At 35.1% G+C, this 18,948-nt stretch overlaps 1 protein-coding gene across 3 annotated transcripts in view; it reads left to right on the top strand.

Moving 5' to 3' along the window:
* PTH2R (parathyroid hormone 2 receptor) overlaps nt 1-18,948 on the top strand; it is a 145,719-nt gene that overhangs the window by 33,215 nt on the left and 93,556 nt on the right. For all 3 annotated transcript variants that reach the window (XM_072812601.1, XM_072812600.1, XM_072812599.1), the window contains exons 5-7: nt 6,308-6,405; nt 10,310-10,499; nt 12,195-12,348. In XM_072812601.1, the coding sequence (XP_072668702.1) occupies nt 6,308-6,405; nt 10,310-10,499; nt 12,195-12,348 (442 nt within the window). The remainder of the gene's footprint in view (nt 1-6,307; nt 6,406-10,309; nt 10,500-12,194; nt 12,349-18,948) is intronic.

Here is an 18,948-nt window from a genome sequence, read left to right as displayed (position 1 = left end):
TTGTTAGCATCAATGTTATCTCCATAATTAAAAATGTAAAGAGTGTTTTCTCTTGTTTATAACCCTAAGCAATAATTTGAAAAAACTTGAGAAACCTAAATATCCCCTAGTAAGAAAACTGGATATCTCCTGAAATTTTGATATACTCTAAGGCAAAGTGATATTACTTATTTATGAGATATTAATTATTAATGGTTGTAATGAGAATTTTTATATAAGGAAAAAGAAATAAAAAACAGAAATGTGCACATTAAGAATAAACATCTTTACTGGGATAAATAAGACTAAGGTTTTTTAAACATCTATTGTTTTGTTTCTTTAATAATTTCTTTACTGTTGGTTTGACAAGATAAGACAGTTACTTTTAGGAAAATGATGGGAAGGAACACTTCTGATAGGCCAGAAGTTTATTAAATTCATTAGAGTATTATATTTAAAGCAGTAGCAGACTGTAGAAATTACCATATAATACGTCTCATGTTTAAAGGTTAAACGAACTTCTGGATAGCAATTTAGAAATGTATTACAAAAACTTCAAAGCAGTCATATCCTTTGATCTTATAATGTTATTTCTAAGATTCAAGTATAAGGATTTGAAGTGGGAATTGAATGGACAAAATGTTCATTGAACCATTAATATTTATAGTCAATATACTGAAGAATTTAAGTTTCTAGTGAAGAACCTTCCTGAGAAAGTTAAATAAACTCCTATAATTTTTTTTTTGTAAAGAGCTCATGGCCTTAGGAAATTCCTTTGTTATGCAGTTAACCCGAAAAACCCCCAGGTAATAAAGTTATATGTAAATTGGGAATGTAAATGCTCAAAACACTAGAAAATGCTGCATAGAGATAGAATAAAAAGACATACATGAAATATAGTGTTTCTTTTTGGTAGGAATTCAGAAGTTCCCCCTCACCCCTGCTTTTGTATTTCACATATTATCTAAATATTTTCTCTTTTCCTTTCTTTTCTTTTCTTTTGTTCTTTCTTTTGTTCTTTCTTTTCTTTTTTTAAAAGTAGGCTCTATGCCCTGCATGGAGCCCAATAAGGGGCTTGAACTCATGACCCTGAGATCAAGACCTGAGTTGAGAGAGACCAAGAGTCAGTGGCTTAACTGACTGAACCACCCAGGTGCCCCCAAATATTTTCTACAAAAAGTTTTAGTATTTTATTAACTGATAATAATACGTAGTAAACATTTTTAAAAAAGGAACAAGAGGCAAAATCTTTTGCTTTCAGTTAGGATGCAGGAAGTTGTCACAGTAGGAGTAGATTAAGACATAAAATCAGTTATTTGTAATAACTCATCAGTGAGCTGAGGATGCCAAGCAAGCCTAATGATCCTCATTCTAGAAGTGGGCAAACCCTTCCTATAAGAGAAGTGAGCCATGACTGATATTTATCCCTGGGTTTGTAGCAGAAGAGGAACAACCAGGCCATAGAAGGTGATTGCAAGAAAAGAGCCAAGCTTTTAAATCAACTGTTTATTTATTTGCTTTAGAGAGAGAGAGAGAGAGAGAGAGAGAGAGAGCAAGTGTACGCATGCACAAGCAAGCTGGGGGAGAGGCAGTGGGAGAGAGAGAGAATCCTGAAGCAGACCTTGCACTGCGTCACAAGCCATTTGGGGCATCAGACTTGGGGCTAGATGCAGGGCCAGGTCTCAGGACCCTGAGATCCTGATGTCAGCTGAAACCACGAGTCAGCTGCTAAGCCAACTGCGCCCCTCAAACCAACTTTTAACAGACGAGGGCTGGCATAAGGGCTTAGAATCCCAAGAAGTGAGCCCCATTCAGTGTGCTATCACCCATTAGCCAGTTTTTTTTTTCCCATGGAGCCTTCACTGAGTGTGTGGAGGCCCTGTTGTCAAATTTGGTCTGGGGGCAGCACGGGGGGGGGGGTAGCTAAGACAATTTCCCCGAGAGGTGCAAAACACTCTCTGAGTGAAAGGCAGCACTTAGCCAAAGGCATGGAACAGAACATAGCTGTTAAGAGACATGCTTTAAGGTACATGGTGCTTGCTTGCACAGCCTGCATGCCAAGGGAGGGCGGCAGAGCGAAGTAAAATCCTTAACATCTCAAAAAACTGATGGATGATTCATATAGCAAAAGTTCTGTGGTTCAAAAATGTCAAGGGGACTAAAATTCACATAATGGCCAGTAGGGGCTGCTAGTGCTAAGATCTCGAGGTCAGCTGTATGAGTCCAGATTCTGCTCTCAAAACCTAAAACCAGGATAAAAGGGTCACAAAAAAACATAAAACTACAACAAAGCTCAACTTAGTTTAACAACAGAGTAATCCAGCCTCCTTACCTGATGGAGGAAGAGGCTTGCACTTTTCAGGCAGTTGACATCATACACTTTAGTCTCTACTATTATTTCACTAACAAACAGGTCCTGGAATGTGATACCAAATTATGAGGCAGAGACCCAAAATCTAGAGTAAAAGTGAGAGCAGGAAAAAAACAGATGATCCAGATGTTGGAATTTGCAGACGAGTATTTAAAAGAGTATTTAATAATAACTATTATAAATATGTTATATTATTTAGTGAAAAAGGCATGTAAAACAGGTGGGAAAATCAAAGAAATAAAAACCTCAAAAAATAGCAATATAGAAATTCTAAAGTGGAAATATTCAATTCAAAAATGAAGCATTCATTTGATATGCTCAACAGCATACTAGATACAGCATGATAAAAAAGATCGATGCACTTAAAGAGAGGTTGATAGAAATTTTCCAACTGAAGCATTAGGAGAAAAAATAAAATAACAGAAGCATCTGAGACTTGTGAGACAAACATTTAATTGTCTAACATAGGTGAAAGTAGAGGTAAAGAGAGAGAATGGGACAAAATAAATATTTGAGGAGACAATGGCCAAGAATTTTTTAAATGGATGAAATCAGTCAACGCACACATTCCAAAAACTTAGCAAACCCTACGCAAGATAAATGAAAAGAAAATCATACTTAGGTACATCATAGTTAAACTGCTGTAAATACAGTAAAAGAAAATCTTAAAAGCGGACAGAGAAAATGGCACATTAATATGCAGGGAACAGCAATAAAAAGGATACCTGTCTTTTAGGCAGGAAACAATGGAGGCTGAAATACAATAGGGTGACATCTTAAAGTGATAATACGCATTAAGATAATGGTAAAATAAAGATACTCTTCAGACAGAAAATATATAAGAGAATTCATCTTCATCATACCTTCAGTATAGGAAATGCTCAAGAGAGTTCTCCACGTCAAAGAGAAATATATCAGCTAGGAACATAGATTGGTAGGAAGGAATGAGGAGGACCAGAACGGTATATACGGATAAAAATGACAGACTAAAATAATAAATGAAACTATATTCTTTTTCTTATTAGTTGTTATATTTATATCTATCTTTATATCTTTAGCTATAATTCATTTAAGTCTATTGACTGGGGTGCCAGGGTGGCTCAGTCGGTTAAATGTCTGCCTTCAGCTCAGGTCATGTTCCTGGGGTCCTGGGATCAAGTCCTGCACTGGGCTCTCTGCTCAGCAGGAAGTCTGCTTCTCCCTCTGTGCTCTTTCTCTCTCAAATAAATAAAAAAATCTTTAAAAAAGTCTATTGACTGCTTAAAGCAAACATAATAGACTCTTATTAGGGTTTATAAATTATGTAGACAAAATCTAAAAGGGACAAAGTCTGGAAAGTGAATTTGAATATATGGTTGTAAACTTTTTATGAGAAACTTTTTGTGAAATAGTTCGATATTATTTAAGTGGAGGCTCTGATAAGTTCAGGATGCATAATTGCTAAAAAAAAAAAAACCCACAAATGAAATATTAAGAAATATTTGATTGGCCCTCCCCTCCTCAAATAAAAGATAAGAAAGCAGGTACAGAGGAACAAAGAAAAGATAGACATATAGAATGTGAATATTAATGTGTTATATTTAAGCCCAACCATAGCAATGATTATGTTCATTGTAAATGAACTAAACAGCCACTTGAAAGGCAGAATGGGTAATAAATGTATGACTTAATTATATACCATTTGCAAGAAATGTACTCTAAATGTAAAGATATAGATAAATGTAGAGATAATAGATCTGTTGAAATTAAAAGGGTGAATAAGTCATATGCAGTGCATAGCCTAAGCCTAAGAAAGTTGATGTGGCTAACTAGATTTTAAGACAGAGTACTACTAAGGTGGAAGGACATATCAGAATGATGAAAGAATCTATTTACCAGGAGGAAATAGTGATAATAAATATCCATGCATTTAGGAGCTTCATATTGCATAAAGCAAAAATTGTCAAGGCAAAAGGGAGACATGATCAAATCCCACCAAGTTGGAGTTTATAAAAGTACCATTCTCTCAGTAATTGGTAAAACAATTAGACAAAAACTTTCATAGGATTTCTTTCATACAATTTGATGAAAATGACATTTATACAATCACCAAACACTACAAAGTTCACATTCTTTTAGGTTACAGACTAAAAGTTCTTCAAGATTTAACATATACTAGACTATAAACAAATGTCAATAATTCTCAAGATTAAAATCATATAGAGTGTATTTTCTGACCACAAAAGAATTAACTGGAAATCAATTCAAATGGAATATGTGGACAATTCACAAATAGTTGGAAAATATGTGACCCATGGCAAAAGTTTGAGTAATTATGAAAGCTGGATATATAAAAAATTGGGGAAAACAGGAAAAGCAGAGTTTAAAAGGGGATTTATAGCTTATTATACGCTTAATGAAAAAAGAAGAAAGGTAAGTATTCAGTAATCAAAGGCTCCACATTAATACATAGAATGACCACCAAAAGCAGTATACAAAAAGGGACATCAAAATGGAATTCTGCAAAATGTTCAAGTAAACCACAGGGTGGCAGGAAAAATAAAACAGAGAAGTGAAAAATAGAACAACAGAAAATAAAAAAATAAAATGATGGGCTTTGCCTTAACATATCAATATTGTATTTAAAAAATGGTCTAATTATGCCAATTAACAGATTGAAAGAATCCATTAAAGAGCAAGACCCAAATGTATGCTGTCTACAAAGTTTGAAACATTTCACAGATACTGATATTCGTAGGTTGCATACATACCATGCAATGGTATTTAGCCATAAAAAAGAACAAGCTTGATATATACAACAGCTTCCATGGATCTTGAGGTCATTATTGTGAGTGAAAAAAGCCAATCTCAAAAGGCCACATACTGTATGATTCCATTTCTATAACATTTATGAAACGACAAAATTACAGAGATAGAAAACAGATTAGTGGTCATAGGTGTCGGGGATGCCAGGGAAGAGGAGAATATGGGTGACTTTAAAGGACAACGCAAGGCAGATCTTGGACGGGGTAGAATGGTTATGTTGATTGCAGTATTGGTCGCAAAAATGTACATATGTGATAAAATGACACAGAACTGAACTATAAACACACAAATTGCACCATGTCAGATTTCTGCCTTTGATATTTTTTTTGCCTTTGATATTTTAATATAATTATGTTAAGATGTAACCATTAAAGAATACTGGGTGAAGGATACATGGACCTTTTTGACTATCTTTACAAGTTCTTGTAACTTTATAATTTTTTTTAAATTACAAAGGAATGGACTGTTGATTCATGCAACAATATTGGTGAATATCAAAAGTAGTATGTTGCCAAAAATGTATATCCTAAGTATATACTATCTAATTCTAAGAAGTCTAAGAACAGTTAAAAAGTACACAAAGTACATGAACAGATAATGCCAATTTGTGATGACCGAAATGGGATTGGTAGTTACCTGGGAGCGAGTGGTGGGTGGGTTTTTGACTGGCAAGGTGCACAGCAAACCTGGCTTGTCAAAACTCATCAAACTGCTCATTTAAGATCTGTACATTTTATTTCATGTAAATTGCAGCTCAACAAAAAAAGCTTAAGGAAAATGAGAAATAGTATTCCAAAAATGACATTGTTTTTACCAGTTTCCTCTTAAAACAGCCCTGCAAAATGTGTTTTGTTTACTTCAAATATCACGTCTGGTATACAATTCCAGTTAGTCAAAACGACAGTGCAAAAATTCATGAAGGAAATATTGCAACATTTAATTTGGCCTCACTTGAGCAAGAAATTCCAAATATTATTATTACATCTTTAACTCTGACTTGAATTTAGGAAATAAAAGAAAGGCCAGATGAATAACCCACATTATATAAATGTGATAATACACTGCCTGTCTCTAAACAGGAGTGTGATTTGTTAGTTTATTGACATGTACTTGTTAAAAGCTATTTTTCTAATTAAATCTCTTCGCTTTCAGCAAGAATTCTTTGAACGCCTCTATGTCATGTACACAATTGGATATTCTGTCTCTTTCGGTTCCTTGGCTGTGGCTATTATCATCATTGGTTACTTCAGGTGAGTGATTCCCAGCCTCTTTCTCTATGAAGGGACAGATTCTGTGTCCTACGCATAGAAGACAGAGTTGTCACAATTTCTGGCCCAAATACTTTTCCCAGCACAAGTTTTTGAATTCAGCCTAGTGCTATAATATTATTTGGCATTGAAAATTTATTTTTCATGAGGAAATTCAGGGTTTTTGTTTTTTTTGTTGTTGTTTTAAAACCAAAAAATCTTTAAAAACATTAAAGCAGTATAAAACCTAAATTAAACACATAGATCTGCACTGTAGTGTATTTGTTTGCAAAGTGATACAGATTTAGAGCAGAATGAGTTACAAAAATTTTCATTCATGATACAAAGACTTCATTTTTTCCCAAATGATTTTGGTGTAATTGGACAGAAATCCATTTTAAATCATGAATAAATAAGCTCCCAAATTATTATATGGAAAGAAGTCATATTCTGTTATGCTTCTGTTATGGTTTATTTTTTATTCACTGAAATTTTTGTCCATTCAATTCAACTTAATCTAAATCAGTACAAAATTTTGAGCACCAATATGTAGATAAAACAGTGTACAACAAATATGGGAAGTGTGTACTCATGATGCTTGTGATACAAATAGCTGAGAAAATGATTAGCGTCTAGTGTGAGAAGTGCTACGAGTCAGGTGGTATATGGTAGTTGGGAAGGCAGAGTAAGGAGATGTGGGGAGACCTCTCAAATGAAGCCAAATCTCAAAAGATACATGAGTATAAAAAAGATTTAACCAAAAGAGAATACTGGGAGACAGAATTCCAAACCCAAGTTTAGCTCAAGAAAGGCATGGAATAAAAAAAAAAAAAAAAAAAAAAAAAAAAAAAAGAAAGGCATGGAATATTTGAGAATTCAGAATTTTGGTGCAAGTTAAGTGTTGGGCAGTGAGACTGGAAAAGTGAGCAGGGTTGAGAGGGTTTTGAGACCTGTAGGTTATATGAAGAAATTTGAACTCTACCCTGAGAGTGATGAACAGCCATTGAAGGATTTTAAGCAGAGGAGTGACATGAAAGGTCACTTGTAAGGTGGAGTGGTGGGAAACATGATAGGAAATCCCTTTGTAAGAGGCTATTATAGTAATTCGGGACAAGAAGATGGTGGCCTGGTCAAGGGCAGTGGCTTTGAGGATTGGATAGAAATGGAAGGTATTGAGGTATATTAATTAAGACAATAAAGTTTTAAGAATTCAGTGCTAAATTATGTGTAGGAAAAGGAATAAGGGTAGATGACATATTTAAAAAACAAAATGTTTTATATTTTGTTTCTTAATATCTTATCATCCTCTCTTCCCTGAAATTTCTTATACTTGTTTCATGGTTTGTTGTCTCTTTTGATTTATCACTGTCTAATGCACTATCTGATGTTTTACATTTATTTATTTATTTATTTATTTATTTATTTATTTATTTGTTTATTTATGATAGAGAGTGAGTGAAAGAGAGCATGAGTGTGGGGTATAGGGAGAGGGAGAAGCAGACTTCCTGCTGAGCAGGGAGCCCAGCACAGGGCTCCATCCCAGGACCCTGGGATCATGGCCTGAGCCGAAGGCAGATGCTTATCAGACTGAGCCACCCAGGTGCTCCTTCTTTTTATTTTTCATCTCTCCCTCTAGAATGTACAGCCACATGAGAGTATGAGAGTATGTATGTATGTATGTATTTTTTTCTCATTATAGCATTTTTAGTAGCTGTAATATAATTGATATGTAATGGTGCTTAATAAATACTTGTTGAATTGATAAGTAAATTAGTTTAATATTCCAACTACTTCTTCTAAAACAATTACTCATATTATGGTGATATAGTTTATCTTCCTAAAACTTTTGTTTTATTCACTAGTCCATCTACACAACAAGCATTTTTCTGTACCATATGATAGCCTCTTTTTAGTATTGATGGAGAGGACAAGTTAAGATATGTTACATATTAGAAAAGCAGTATATATGAGAGACTGACTCATTAAATGATTATCAAATAAAATATTGTTAATACCATAATATAGTTTTTATAAAGGGTTTTGGGAACACCAAAGAGCTAGGCTAAAACCAACTAGATGAGAGAAACTTCCCAGAACACTAACATGTGAACTGATACTGCAATGATGAGAGGGAATTCAGTATATTCCAGATGATAGGAACAGAATGTGCAAAACTCAGAGGCAGGAAGGACTCTGGGAACATAGAAGAGTCCCATGTAATGCACTATTTGATGCAAAGGGTGGAGTGGCCACAGAGCAATGGCCAAGAAGAAACTAGATTCTGTGGCCCTGGCTTTTGCAGGCCCTTGTCAAAGGCTTTGAATTTTGTCCTGTAAGGGTAGAGAATAGGGAGCTAATGAAGTTCTTGAGAATGGGAACACAATCAGATTTGTGGACTTATGGAGGAGTTCCCCAAAACAGCCCTGTAAAACTAGCTTGGCAGTATTATCCCATTTTACAGACCAAGAAACTGAATTTCAGTGTCCAGGATCACAAGGTCATAGGTGGTCTGGCTGGAAACAGAATCTTCATCTTCCAACTCCTATCCAGAGTTCATTCCATTATACCAAGTGTTGCTCTGGTTCTTCAGAATAATAGATGAATATTTACCAAAAAAAGGCTACATAAAATTTCAGGAGGATATAAATCATTAAGTAGTAATTCTTCAATTCACATAGAAATTTATTACTCTATTTAAAAGTTCTTTCTATAGAATACTTTTTATATAATTACTATGCTACATAGCAGAATATTATACAAATTTCAGATCTCTTTTTTTTTTTCACAAAACAAAATACTTTTTTTTTTTGATAGTAAATAGTGTTGAGTCTTCTAAAAATCAGTACCTATTTATATACTGTGATGGCACTATTCACAGTCAGAAATTTCCACCAATACCTGATAACCTATGTGGTCAAATTCTGCTCATCTGTGAAGACATTCCCTAAAAGAAATCAATCAATGAGGAGGACTATCTGGGCACAACAGACATGCATACATGTCCCTAACATACTAACAAAATAACAATGCCAAAATGTCTAAATTTAGCTCATTCTCATTTGGCCTAGCTCTCCTATATTATGAGATATAAAAATATATTATTGGATTAAAATTTTTCTTACTCCCTTACAGTTGTAGAGTTTGTCCTTTCTGGAAGAGAAGTAGTATTAGTATGAGCATTGTACAGGAAAGTTGTACTTTCTCATGGTCAAGCGATGGTAGAGGGGGGCCAGATTATATAACCTTTTCTTATTGTTTTTCCCACCAAACTTAAGAAAAGGTTTCTTTCTTTCTTTCTTTCTTTCTTTCTTTCTTTCTTTCTTTCTTTCTTTCTTTCTTTTTTTAAGAAAAGGTTTCTTTTGGAATTAGCTTTTTGTACTGAAATTAGTAGTACTGGGTCTACTCCTAAGTGTGTTTATGACTTGTGTCTAATATTCTTTTATAAACCAAACTTTTTATATTAAAGTCAGCTTGTTTACTCTTTAACATTACTAGGACATAAAGCTGTATAATGCTATCAAAATATTTTACTTTTTCTGATAGAGAATGTGCTGAAAATGTGAAAGCTCCACTTTTAACAATATTTATCCCTTTACAAAATGTGGTTCTCCATTATTCATTTATTACTTTAATACACAGTTTCATATAATGCTATAGTATAATAGTTCACTCTGCAAAATTGGGATAAACATGGTAGTAGATGAAGATAAGTTTGAAATTATTCTCAGAATATTTTAGTTTTTGATCCCAGCTGTTTCTATTGGAAATAGATAGTAATGGGTTTCTGTCTTTGTTCAGGTTTACTAGATTTTCTTCTTTTTTGGAGGTGTAAGGACTCATTAATCTATTTTCTTTCCCCCTTTCAAATTTCATTCAAATCTAAATATTAAATGTTTTCTCCCCATAGACGATTGCATTGCACTAGGAACTATATCCACATGCACTTATTTGTGTCTTTCATGCTGAGAGCTGCAAGCATCTTTGTCAAGGACAAAGTGGTCCATGCTCACATAGGAGTAAAGGAGCTACAGTCTCTGTTGATGCAGGAGGACCTGCAAAATTCCATAGAAATGCCTTCTGTGGACAAATCACAGTATGTAAGTGTTTTCACCATTTTCTTTCATTACTGATTCATATCACATTACAGACAAGTAAAATTTTACAGTCCATTAAATATTAACTTGTTTTGGCTTATGTAATCTCTGAATGAACCGAAATAGGTGACCAATTTATATAATGATGTTTACTACCTCAATTCTGTACTTAAGCTTTATGCCTAATCAGTCATCATGTTAGACAATTAAAAGTCTTGGGCTCTTTCTGCAAGAACATTCTGGAATGGAAACTTCAAAAAAAAATCACATGACTCGAGTGCATTTGATGTATGGTTCATAGTAGCTGTCATGGCTTATGCTGTTCAAAAAGTAAAAAGCCCACTTGCAAAACTAGAAGTGTGATTTATTTATTTATTTATTTATTTATTTATTTATTTATTTATTTGAAGTGTGTTCTTTAAAAGCTCATGATATTTAGTTTCTTTATTGTAGATTCAAAGACTTGTTCCAATATAAAATTCCAGGGTATTTGATTCAGCTCTGAAATGTCCTGGTGTTATTTAGTAAATACAATCACTTAATAATTCAGTTAATTAGATCACTGATGCACTGTATCTGGAAATTAAGTATAATAGATTATATGTCTTGATGGTATAAATTATGTCCTTTCTGTGGCTTTGGCTTTTGTCCTGTAACTTTGTATTCCCTGCTGGTTCTGATTCTGGGCTAGATTTTGTGACTTGTTTATCCAAAAGAATGAAGTGGCAGTGATACTGTACCAGTGAACAGTGAAGGGTAGAGGTCTGTGAGTGAGCTGAGCCAGTATTAGCTGAGCCTGGCCCAGATCAGCAGAATCACCTAGCCAATCCAAAGATTCATAAGATATATTGTTTATTGTTTTAGCCATTGACTTTTGAAGCATAAAAAAGATGAGAATAAAATAAATTTGTGGTAGAATAGTGGCTAATACCTCTTCTTTATGCTTTTCTGTACTTTCTTAATTTTTTCTGATGATCCAGTATTAATTTTATAAACAGGGAAAATTAAGGAAAAGTGATTTTTTTGGTTACTTCTAAAGGAAAAAAATCTTTTTTTTCAAGTTTATTTTTTAATTTTTTAAAAGATTTTATTTATTTATTCATGAGAGACACAGAGAGAGAGAGAGACAGAGACACAGGCAGAGGGAGAAGAAGGCTCCATGCAGGGAGCCCTGGACTCGATCCCAGGACTCCAGGATCACGCCCTGGGCCGAAGGCAGGCACTAAACTGCTGAGCCACCCAAGCTGCCCTAAAGGAAAAAAAACCCTTATTTTATTTTATTTTATTTTATTTTATTTTTTTTTTTTTAAAGATTTTATTTATTTATTCATGATAGACACAGAGAGAGAGAGGCAGAGACACAGGCAGAGGGAGAAGCAGGCTCCATGCACCGGGAGCCCGACGTGGGACTCGATCCCGAGTCTCCAGGACCGTGCCCTGGGCCAAAGGCAGGCGCCAAACCGCTGCGCCACCCAGGGATCCCAAAACCCTTATTTTAAAAATAGAATTGAGCTCATAGTCTTAGAGATGCTGTCTTAAAATAACTTTGTTCTGATCTCTTTCAGTAGTCTGGGCTTTCCTATATACAGGAAATAGATTCTAAAAAAAGAAATACAGAACGACTTGTTCATGGTCTGATGTTGCATGTAGTACAATTAAGAGTTCTAATATGAGGCAATTCTGATTTATTTGTAACAGATTGGGTGCAAGATTGCTGTTGTGATGTTCATTTACTTCTTGGCTACAAATTACTATTGGATCTTGGTGGAAGGTCTCTACTTGCATAGTCTAATCTTTGTGGCATTCTTTTCGGACACCAAATACTTATGGGGCTTCACCTTGATAGGCTGGGGTAAGGTATTTATGTCTCCTTTCTTTTTAAACTGGATTATGATTTCTGTTAAGCTACTGATATGGCAAACAAAGGCAAAAGAAAAAATTAAATTTCCGTACTACTTACAGCTCATTGACAAGTCATTGGAACAGGCAGAGTGACATTTCCTTTAGGAACTCAGCTGCCTCCATGTTAATGCTTTGCTAGGGGCAAAAGGCAATCTTAACATTATGCTGACCTCCAGGATCCTGTAAATCTTCTTTTACATGTTAACTTCCTTTCTCTCTACCCCACAAGATCTATGTTAGCAATCATCCTCCAAGCATATGGCCCACTGCCATACATCTGAACGATCTCAAGACTGAGTTTTTACCAAACAGTAATAAATGATTGTTATTTAATAATAGCTAGCTCCCGCAGGGTCCTGGAAACCTTCTTTCCAAAATTCCTTGGAGGCTTGTGTTGTCCCTAACCACCCCCCAACTTGGAAGTATAGAATCAGACACCCATCACAACCCCAGTGCAGCTCCTTCTACCCATAGGTCCTGTCCTCGTGTTTTAATAAAGCCCCCTTTTGGCACCGAAGACATCTCAAGAATTCTTTCCTAACTGTTTTGAACCCAACATTTTCCTACATGACCTGTCATTAGCATACTGGCAGCATTTTCCTGAAATCTTTTCCTACCACTGGGGAAAGTTATTAAGATCAAGTTTAAAATCCTCCCAGTGGTATAAAATTTTCATGTTTAACTTATGGTTAGTGTTCTTAGGTCAGATTCTTGAGAGAATTTTCTGGTGGAAATATAAGAACACATTGTTAACCATACACACTGAGAATTGCTGTGCTTAGTGTAACTGATGTCAATGTCCTGACTTAGCAATAATTTCATCCTACATATTTTGATTTTTAAATTTCTAAGCTATAGTGATGAATAGTTGATTTGTATTTTTAGGTTGTATGATGAGAACACCAGAAAGGAATTTATAAGACTATCTTGGCTGCATTTAATGATACAAATTCCCAAATAATTATGTAGATTTCCATGTCTTTGGGAAGAGAATGATCCAAATTACTTTCTGCATAAGTAATTTTTGGAAAAAGGGTATTCAGCTCACATTCCAAAAATGCCTTGTCAGCACTAGACTGGACTAAGCACTAAGTCAACATGACACGGGGAAAAGGATGTTGCTTGTTTGTTCAAATTTAAAAGAAGTTGAAATTCATCTGTAGTTACATTTAAGAAGCCTCATGATTAACAATTGCAGATCTCCATTGTTTTTTTAATATCCACATTATAGGTGCTCAGCATAGGAAAAAATTAACTGAGTGGCTCAAGATTAAATTTGAAGGTTTTTTTTTTTCCCCTTCCTCCAAAATAAGAGTATTTCTTATTTTGCTTGTTTGGCTCTGCTTGTTTGGCTTTAATATTGTGTGTTTTTTTTTTTTTAAGATTTATTTATTTATCCATGAGAGACACAGACAGAGAGGCAGAGACATAGGCAGAGGGAGAAGTAGGCTCCTCGCAGGGAGCCTGATGGGCATTCGATCCTGGATCCCAGGATCACGACCTGAGCCAAAGGCAGGCACCCAACCACTGAGCCACCCAAGCGTCCCAATATAGTTTTTTTAACATTAGAAAATGTGAAAGAGGGAATATTGAATTTCCTGCTAGTTACTAAGTAACCTTTAAGAAGACAGAGGGTCTATTTCCTATAATATTTCATTTATTATGAAATGATTATTGTGACTCAAGTTTTATTTCTGAAGGCAGCTTGTCTGTTTTAAAGCTCTCCCTTTGACTAGCAGCTACTAAAAATAAAAAAAAAAAGACATTTTATTTTTTAGGGTACTTTGGAAATTTCCTGAATAGTTTGTGGTAGTTTGCCTTCAAATCAAAATGATATCTGTGTACCCACATAATTACTAGAAGTCGGTAAAGGTGTTGGTAGAAAATTCAACAATGAATGTAGACATTTGTCTGAGATACATTTTGTATTTTGGGTCTCTACACCACTGGTCACACATAATGAATTCATTTTTCCTCTGTGTATTTATTGGGTTGATAGCCAGCTCCTCCAGTAACTCTTAGTTGGTCTCTACTGATGTGATTTGAAGTGGGGTTCATGAGCAAATGGTGAATAAATAATTCTTGACACATTTTTTTTTGGTGCAAAAAGGTGCTTTTATGAAAGCATGGGGACAGGACCCTTAGGCAAAAAGAGCTGTCCTGAGATCATGAGAAGCAATTGATTATATACTTTGCAGTTGGGGGAGGTAAAGACAAAAAAGTTTCCAAAAGGATTTTCAGATGCTAAAGAAAACTTAACAGGATCCTGGAGGCCAAGCTGTTGTCGAGCTAGGGTTGTTTTTACCTCTAGCAAGGCATTAACATTAAGACAGTTGGTAGTTTCTGGATGAAAGTCATACTCTGTCTGCCTCAAGTATTTGTCAATGGGCTGCAAGTTATAAAGAAGTTTAATTTTATTTACATTTCCTTTTGCCTTTGTTCTCTACATCTCTGATCACTCAGTCTGTTCCTCTTTAAATTCAGGAGTTTGTCTCACTTAAATGCAAGAAACTAGTTTTCAAACCTTAGTTCTATGAAAAACAATAAAATATAGTCCAGTTGATGTAAGAAACAAAGGCAGAAGAAAAATTGTTAAATTTCCTTACTGCCTGCAGCCCACTGACAAGTCCTTGAAACAGGCAGAGTGACATTTCCTCTAGGGACTCAACTGACTCAATGTTAATACTTTGCTAAGAGCAACAGGTAGTCTTAGTCAAACCCCCAAGATCCTGTAAATATATTTTAACATAAAAATTCCTTTGGAAATTTCCTTTATCTCTGTGCCAGAAATATATTTTGGTGATCTTGTCCCCCAAGCAAATGACTCACTGATATACATCTGAAGGGTCTCATGACTCAGGTTTTATTAGTTATAAATGACCATTTCCCAACAATAGGTAGCCCCCCTCAAGGTCCTGGAAACCTTGCTTCCAAAGTTCCTTAGGGACTTACCCCTTCCCAACTTGAAATATATAATAGGCTACTCCTCATGACCCCGGTACAGCTCTTTCTGCCCATGAGTCCTGTCTTCGTGCTTTAATAAAATCACCTTTTTGCACCAAAGATGTCTCAAGAATTCTTTCTTGGCTGTCAGGTTCGAATCCTCATGTGTTTTCCTGCATCATAGTGAGCTTCTATATGAGTATGAATTTCTTACCTTTCTATAACAAATTCATTGATTTGCCCACAAGAACTTTGGCATTGGAATGATGACTACAGTAGATAAACATTATTACTTGAAGTCTTCTTTTCATCAAATGGTTTAAGAACAAACAGAAGAGCAACTAGGCTTTACACAGAAGCTTGCTTTGAAAGCATTTTACATGTGATATATCACATACAATTAACCACAACCTAAAACACCAATAACCAATCTTTATAGAATTACAGTTCCCCACTTAGTCTACCTTCTGACTCTCTCTCTTTGCTACTCCACTTTAAAAATGCTCTAGTTTAGGGCATATATAATTATAGTCATATTCTTTAAAGAATATCTCCCTGCTACTGGGGTGCCTGGGTAACTCAGGCTGTTAAGCACCTAACTCTTGGTTTCAGCTCAGGTCATGATCTCAGGATGGTGAGATTAAGCCCCAAGTACAGTCCTGCCTCAGCCCTGCATCAGGCTCCAAGCTCAGCCCAGAGTCTGCTTGAGATTCTCTGCCTCTGCCCCTTCCCCCCACTCATGTGTTTGCATGCCCATGCTCTTTCTCTCAAATAAATAAAGTCTTAAGAAGAAAGAATATCTGTCCATTACTTAAATGTAGCTCTATTTAATGAAGTAAATACCTAAGTCTATTTGATTAATAGACTATCTTCCCCTTATCACTGACAGTCTGATTTTAGAATATCATTTTGCTTTCTGACTCATTTTTCTAAATTCCTATAAGAAAAATAATGATCAAAACCATTATAGCTGCTTTGCAGGATCTTCTACTAGAGTAATTTGTAGTGAATCCAATTTCATACTTCCTTCCAATGATGTCATTTATTGGCTTCACTAGAGAGGAGTGCTTGGATTCCTTTGTTACTTATTGGACCCAACCATGATAACTTTAAGCTCTCTTCAGCTAAATAAATAGTCAGAACTTTACTACTCACATTATAGTGACATGTGGGGCTATATTACTTACATTGATTTTGCTGATTCTTTTTTTTTAAAGATTTTATTTATTCATGAGACACACACACACACACACACACACACACACAGGCAGAGACACAGGCAGAGGGAGAAGCAGGCTCCATGCAGGGAGCCCAACGTGGGACTCAATCCTGGGACTCCAGGATCATGTCCTGGGCTGACGGCGGTGCTAAACCGCTGAGCCACCTGGGCTGCCCTTGCTTATTCTTAAGAATAAATTGGAAGGGAAGGAAATTACAATCTAAAGAGGAGCAGATGCTGCCATATCTGACCTTTAGTAAATTGAAGGCAAATGTTTAAAATAACTGTTTTTACACATCTTCATCACAAAACAAGATGTATAGAGGAGTAAAGGCAAATTCCAATGATGACTATATTATTTGTCTTTCAACCAATCACATTCTAAATTTTCCCTATTCTTGCTTCAATTTTCTCATAAATAAGGCACTTTATTCTTGGTTCCATTTTCTTCTTTCAAGTATATATTATTTTTTCTATGTATTTGATTTTGTGTTTAAAAGGTGTCAGTCTTATTTCTTTATCCTTACTTAATGTGGTAATTTGCTTCTATTTTAGCAATCATTCTTAATTCTAGCTGTCAGATAAGATGCCAGAATGTACATATTATCATATAAGATCACGTATCCTGATTATACCATGTAGTTGTATCTCCACTGCCAAGCTTTCCTGTAGAATATTTTCATATTCTGTATTCTCTGAAGATAATCAGGAGATTTATTATCTCTGTATCAGGTGATCTCAATTCAGCAAATATTTTTTGACTATCCAGTTGGCAGTAAATATAATTGAAATACAGATGTGTTAAATTCTCTGCACACAATTAGCATGTAGTCTGACCCTATAGGTTATTTTATTTTGTGTTTTGCTGTTCTGATCATATATATTATATTCAAAATATTTAGTTCATAAGATCTATTCTCCAAAAAATTTATGATAGTCAATATAATACCTTCATACAATTAATAATTTTCAATTGGCTTCAAGCAAAATTTAAAAATCTAGAAAAGCTATCTCTCCCTTCCCTTATGATTTTTAATGCCATTATTACATATGCTGAAAGTTGCCTTAAAGTTAAAATTACATTTAACAATTAGTTAAAAACGATCAAAATTTTAACCCTACTTTATGAAAGATACAAAAGTTGAATCTCTCTGCTTATCATTTTCCCCAAACTTTGTACATATAATTTGGGGTTTTGCTCCTAAGCACTTATTTTTTATTTTTTTAAAAGATTTTATTTATTTATTCATGAGAGACAGAGAGAGAGGCATAGACACAGGCAGAGGGAGAAGAAGGCTCCATGCAGGGAGCCCGACGTGAGACTCAATCCCGGGTCTCCAGGATCAGGCCCTGGGGTGAAGGTGGCACTAAACCGCTGAGCCACCCGGGCTACCCATGCTCCATTTAAAATTATATAGATTATTACCTCTTCTAAAGAAAACAAATTATAGTCATGTTTAGATTTATAGTCGTAACAATTACGTAGATTTATCTTAGTGGGTTCAGCTGGTTTCAAGATTTCATTTTACCTCCATCAATTCAATCTTTTACACTTTCTGCCCACTGGCAATATTTAATTCAGTAAACATATTTCTTTTTTATTGTAGCTCTTCTGTTTCAGACTGATCTTTTCCCACAATACCTTACTCTATTCTTCTAATAATTCTTCTAATTTTTGGATTATAAGTTAGATATATTTTTAAAATATTTCTTTTGTTTCCTGTAGCAATTCCATCTCAGGAGGAGGTAGCTCTTCTAACTTTTCTTGAATAGACACTCTTCTTTATGACAATGGAAGACTTCAAAGGCTTTGCAATTTTCTGGAAAGAGAGATGTACTCATTCAGTACTGGCTTAGAATCTCGTGAGAGTTGAGAACAATTATGCCAAAATCATATGGAGAATGAATAAAACATAGGTGATGGGTTTTGAATTCCAGCATTCTGTGATGAGTAGTGAGGGAACTGGAAGCATAGCCTAGAGCTACATCTCTGAGCAGTCAACATGGATGGATTCCTAGGAGAATCAAGGTTTCTGTTTGGAAAGATACTATATGTCTGTAGCAAAGCTAGGCATCCTATGTCATGATGGGTCTCTATTTTTTAGAACTAACTTTACACTTTATTTATTTATTTTAAAAAAGATTTTTATTTATTCATGAGAAATTTATTTATTCATGAGACATAGGCAGAGGGAGGAGCCAGCTCCATGCAGGGAGCCAGATGTGGAACTCAATCCCAGAACTCCAGGATCACTCCCTGAGTTGAAGGCAGACATGCTTAACCGCTGACCCACCCAGGCATCCCAACTTTACATTTTATGATCAACCTGTGACTTTACAATAGTACAGTAGCACCACAGGAGGAGGGTAAGGGTGTGGTATGGTTCT

Source organism: Canis lupus, chromosome 36 (genome assembly GCF_048164855.1).
Source record: "Canis lupus baileyi chromosome 36, mCanLup2.hap1, whole genome shotgun sequence".
Classification (NCBI taxonomy): domain Eukaryota; kingdom Metazoa; phylum Chordata; class Mammalia; order Carnivora; family Canidae; genus Canis; species Canis lupus.
This window is presented reverse-complemented; position numbering and strand designations above follow the sequence as displayed.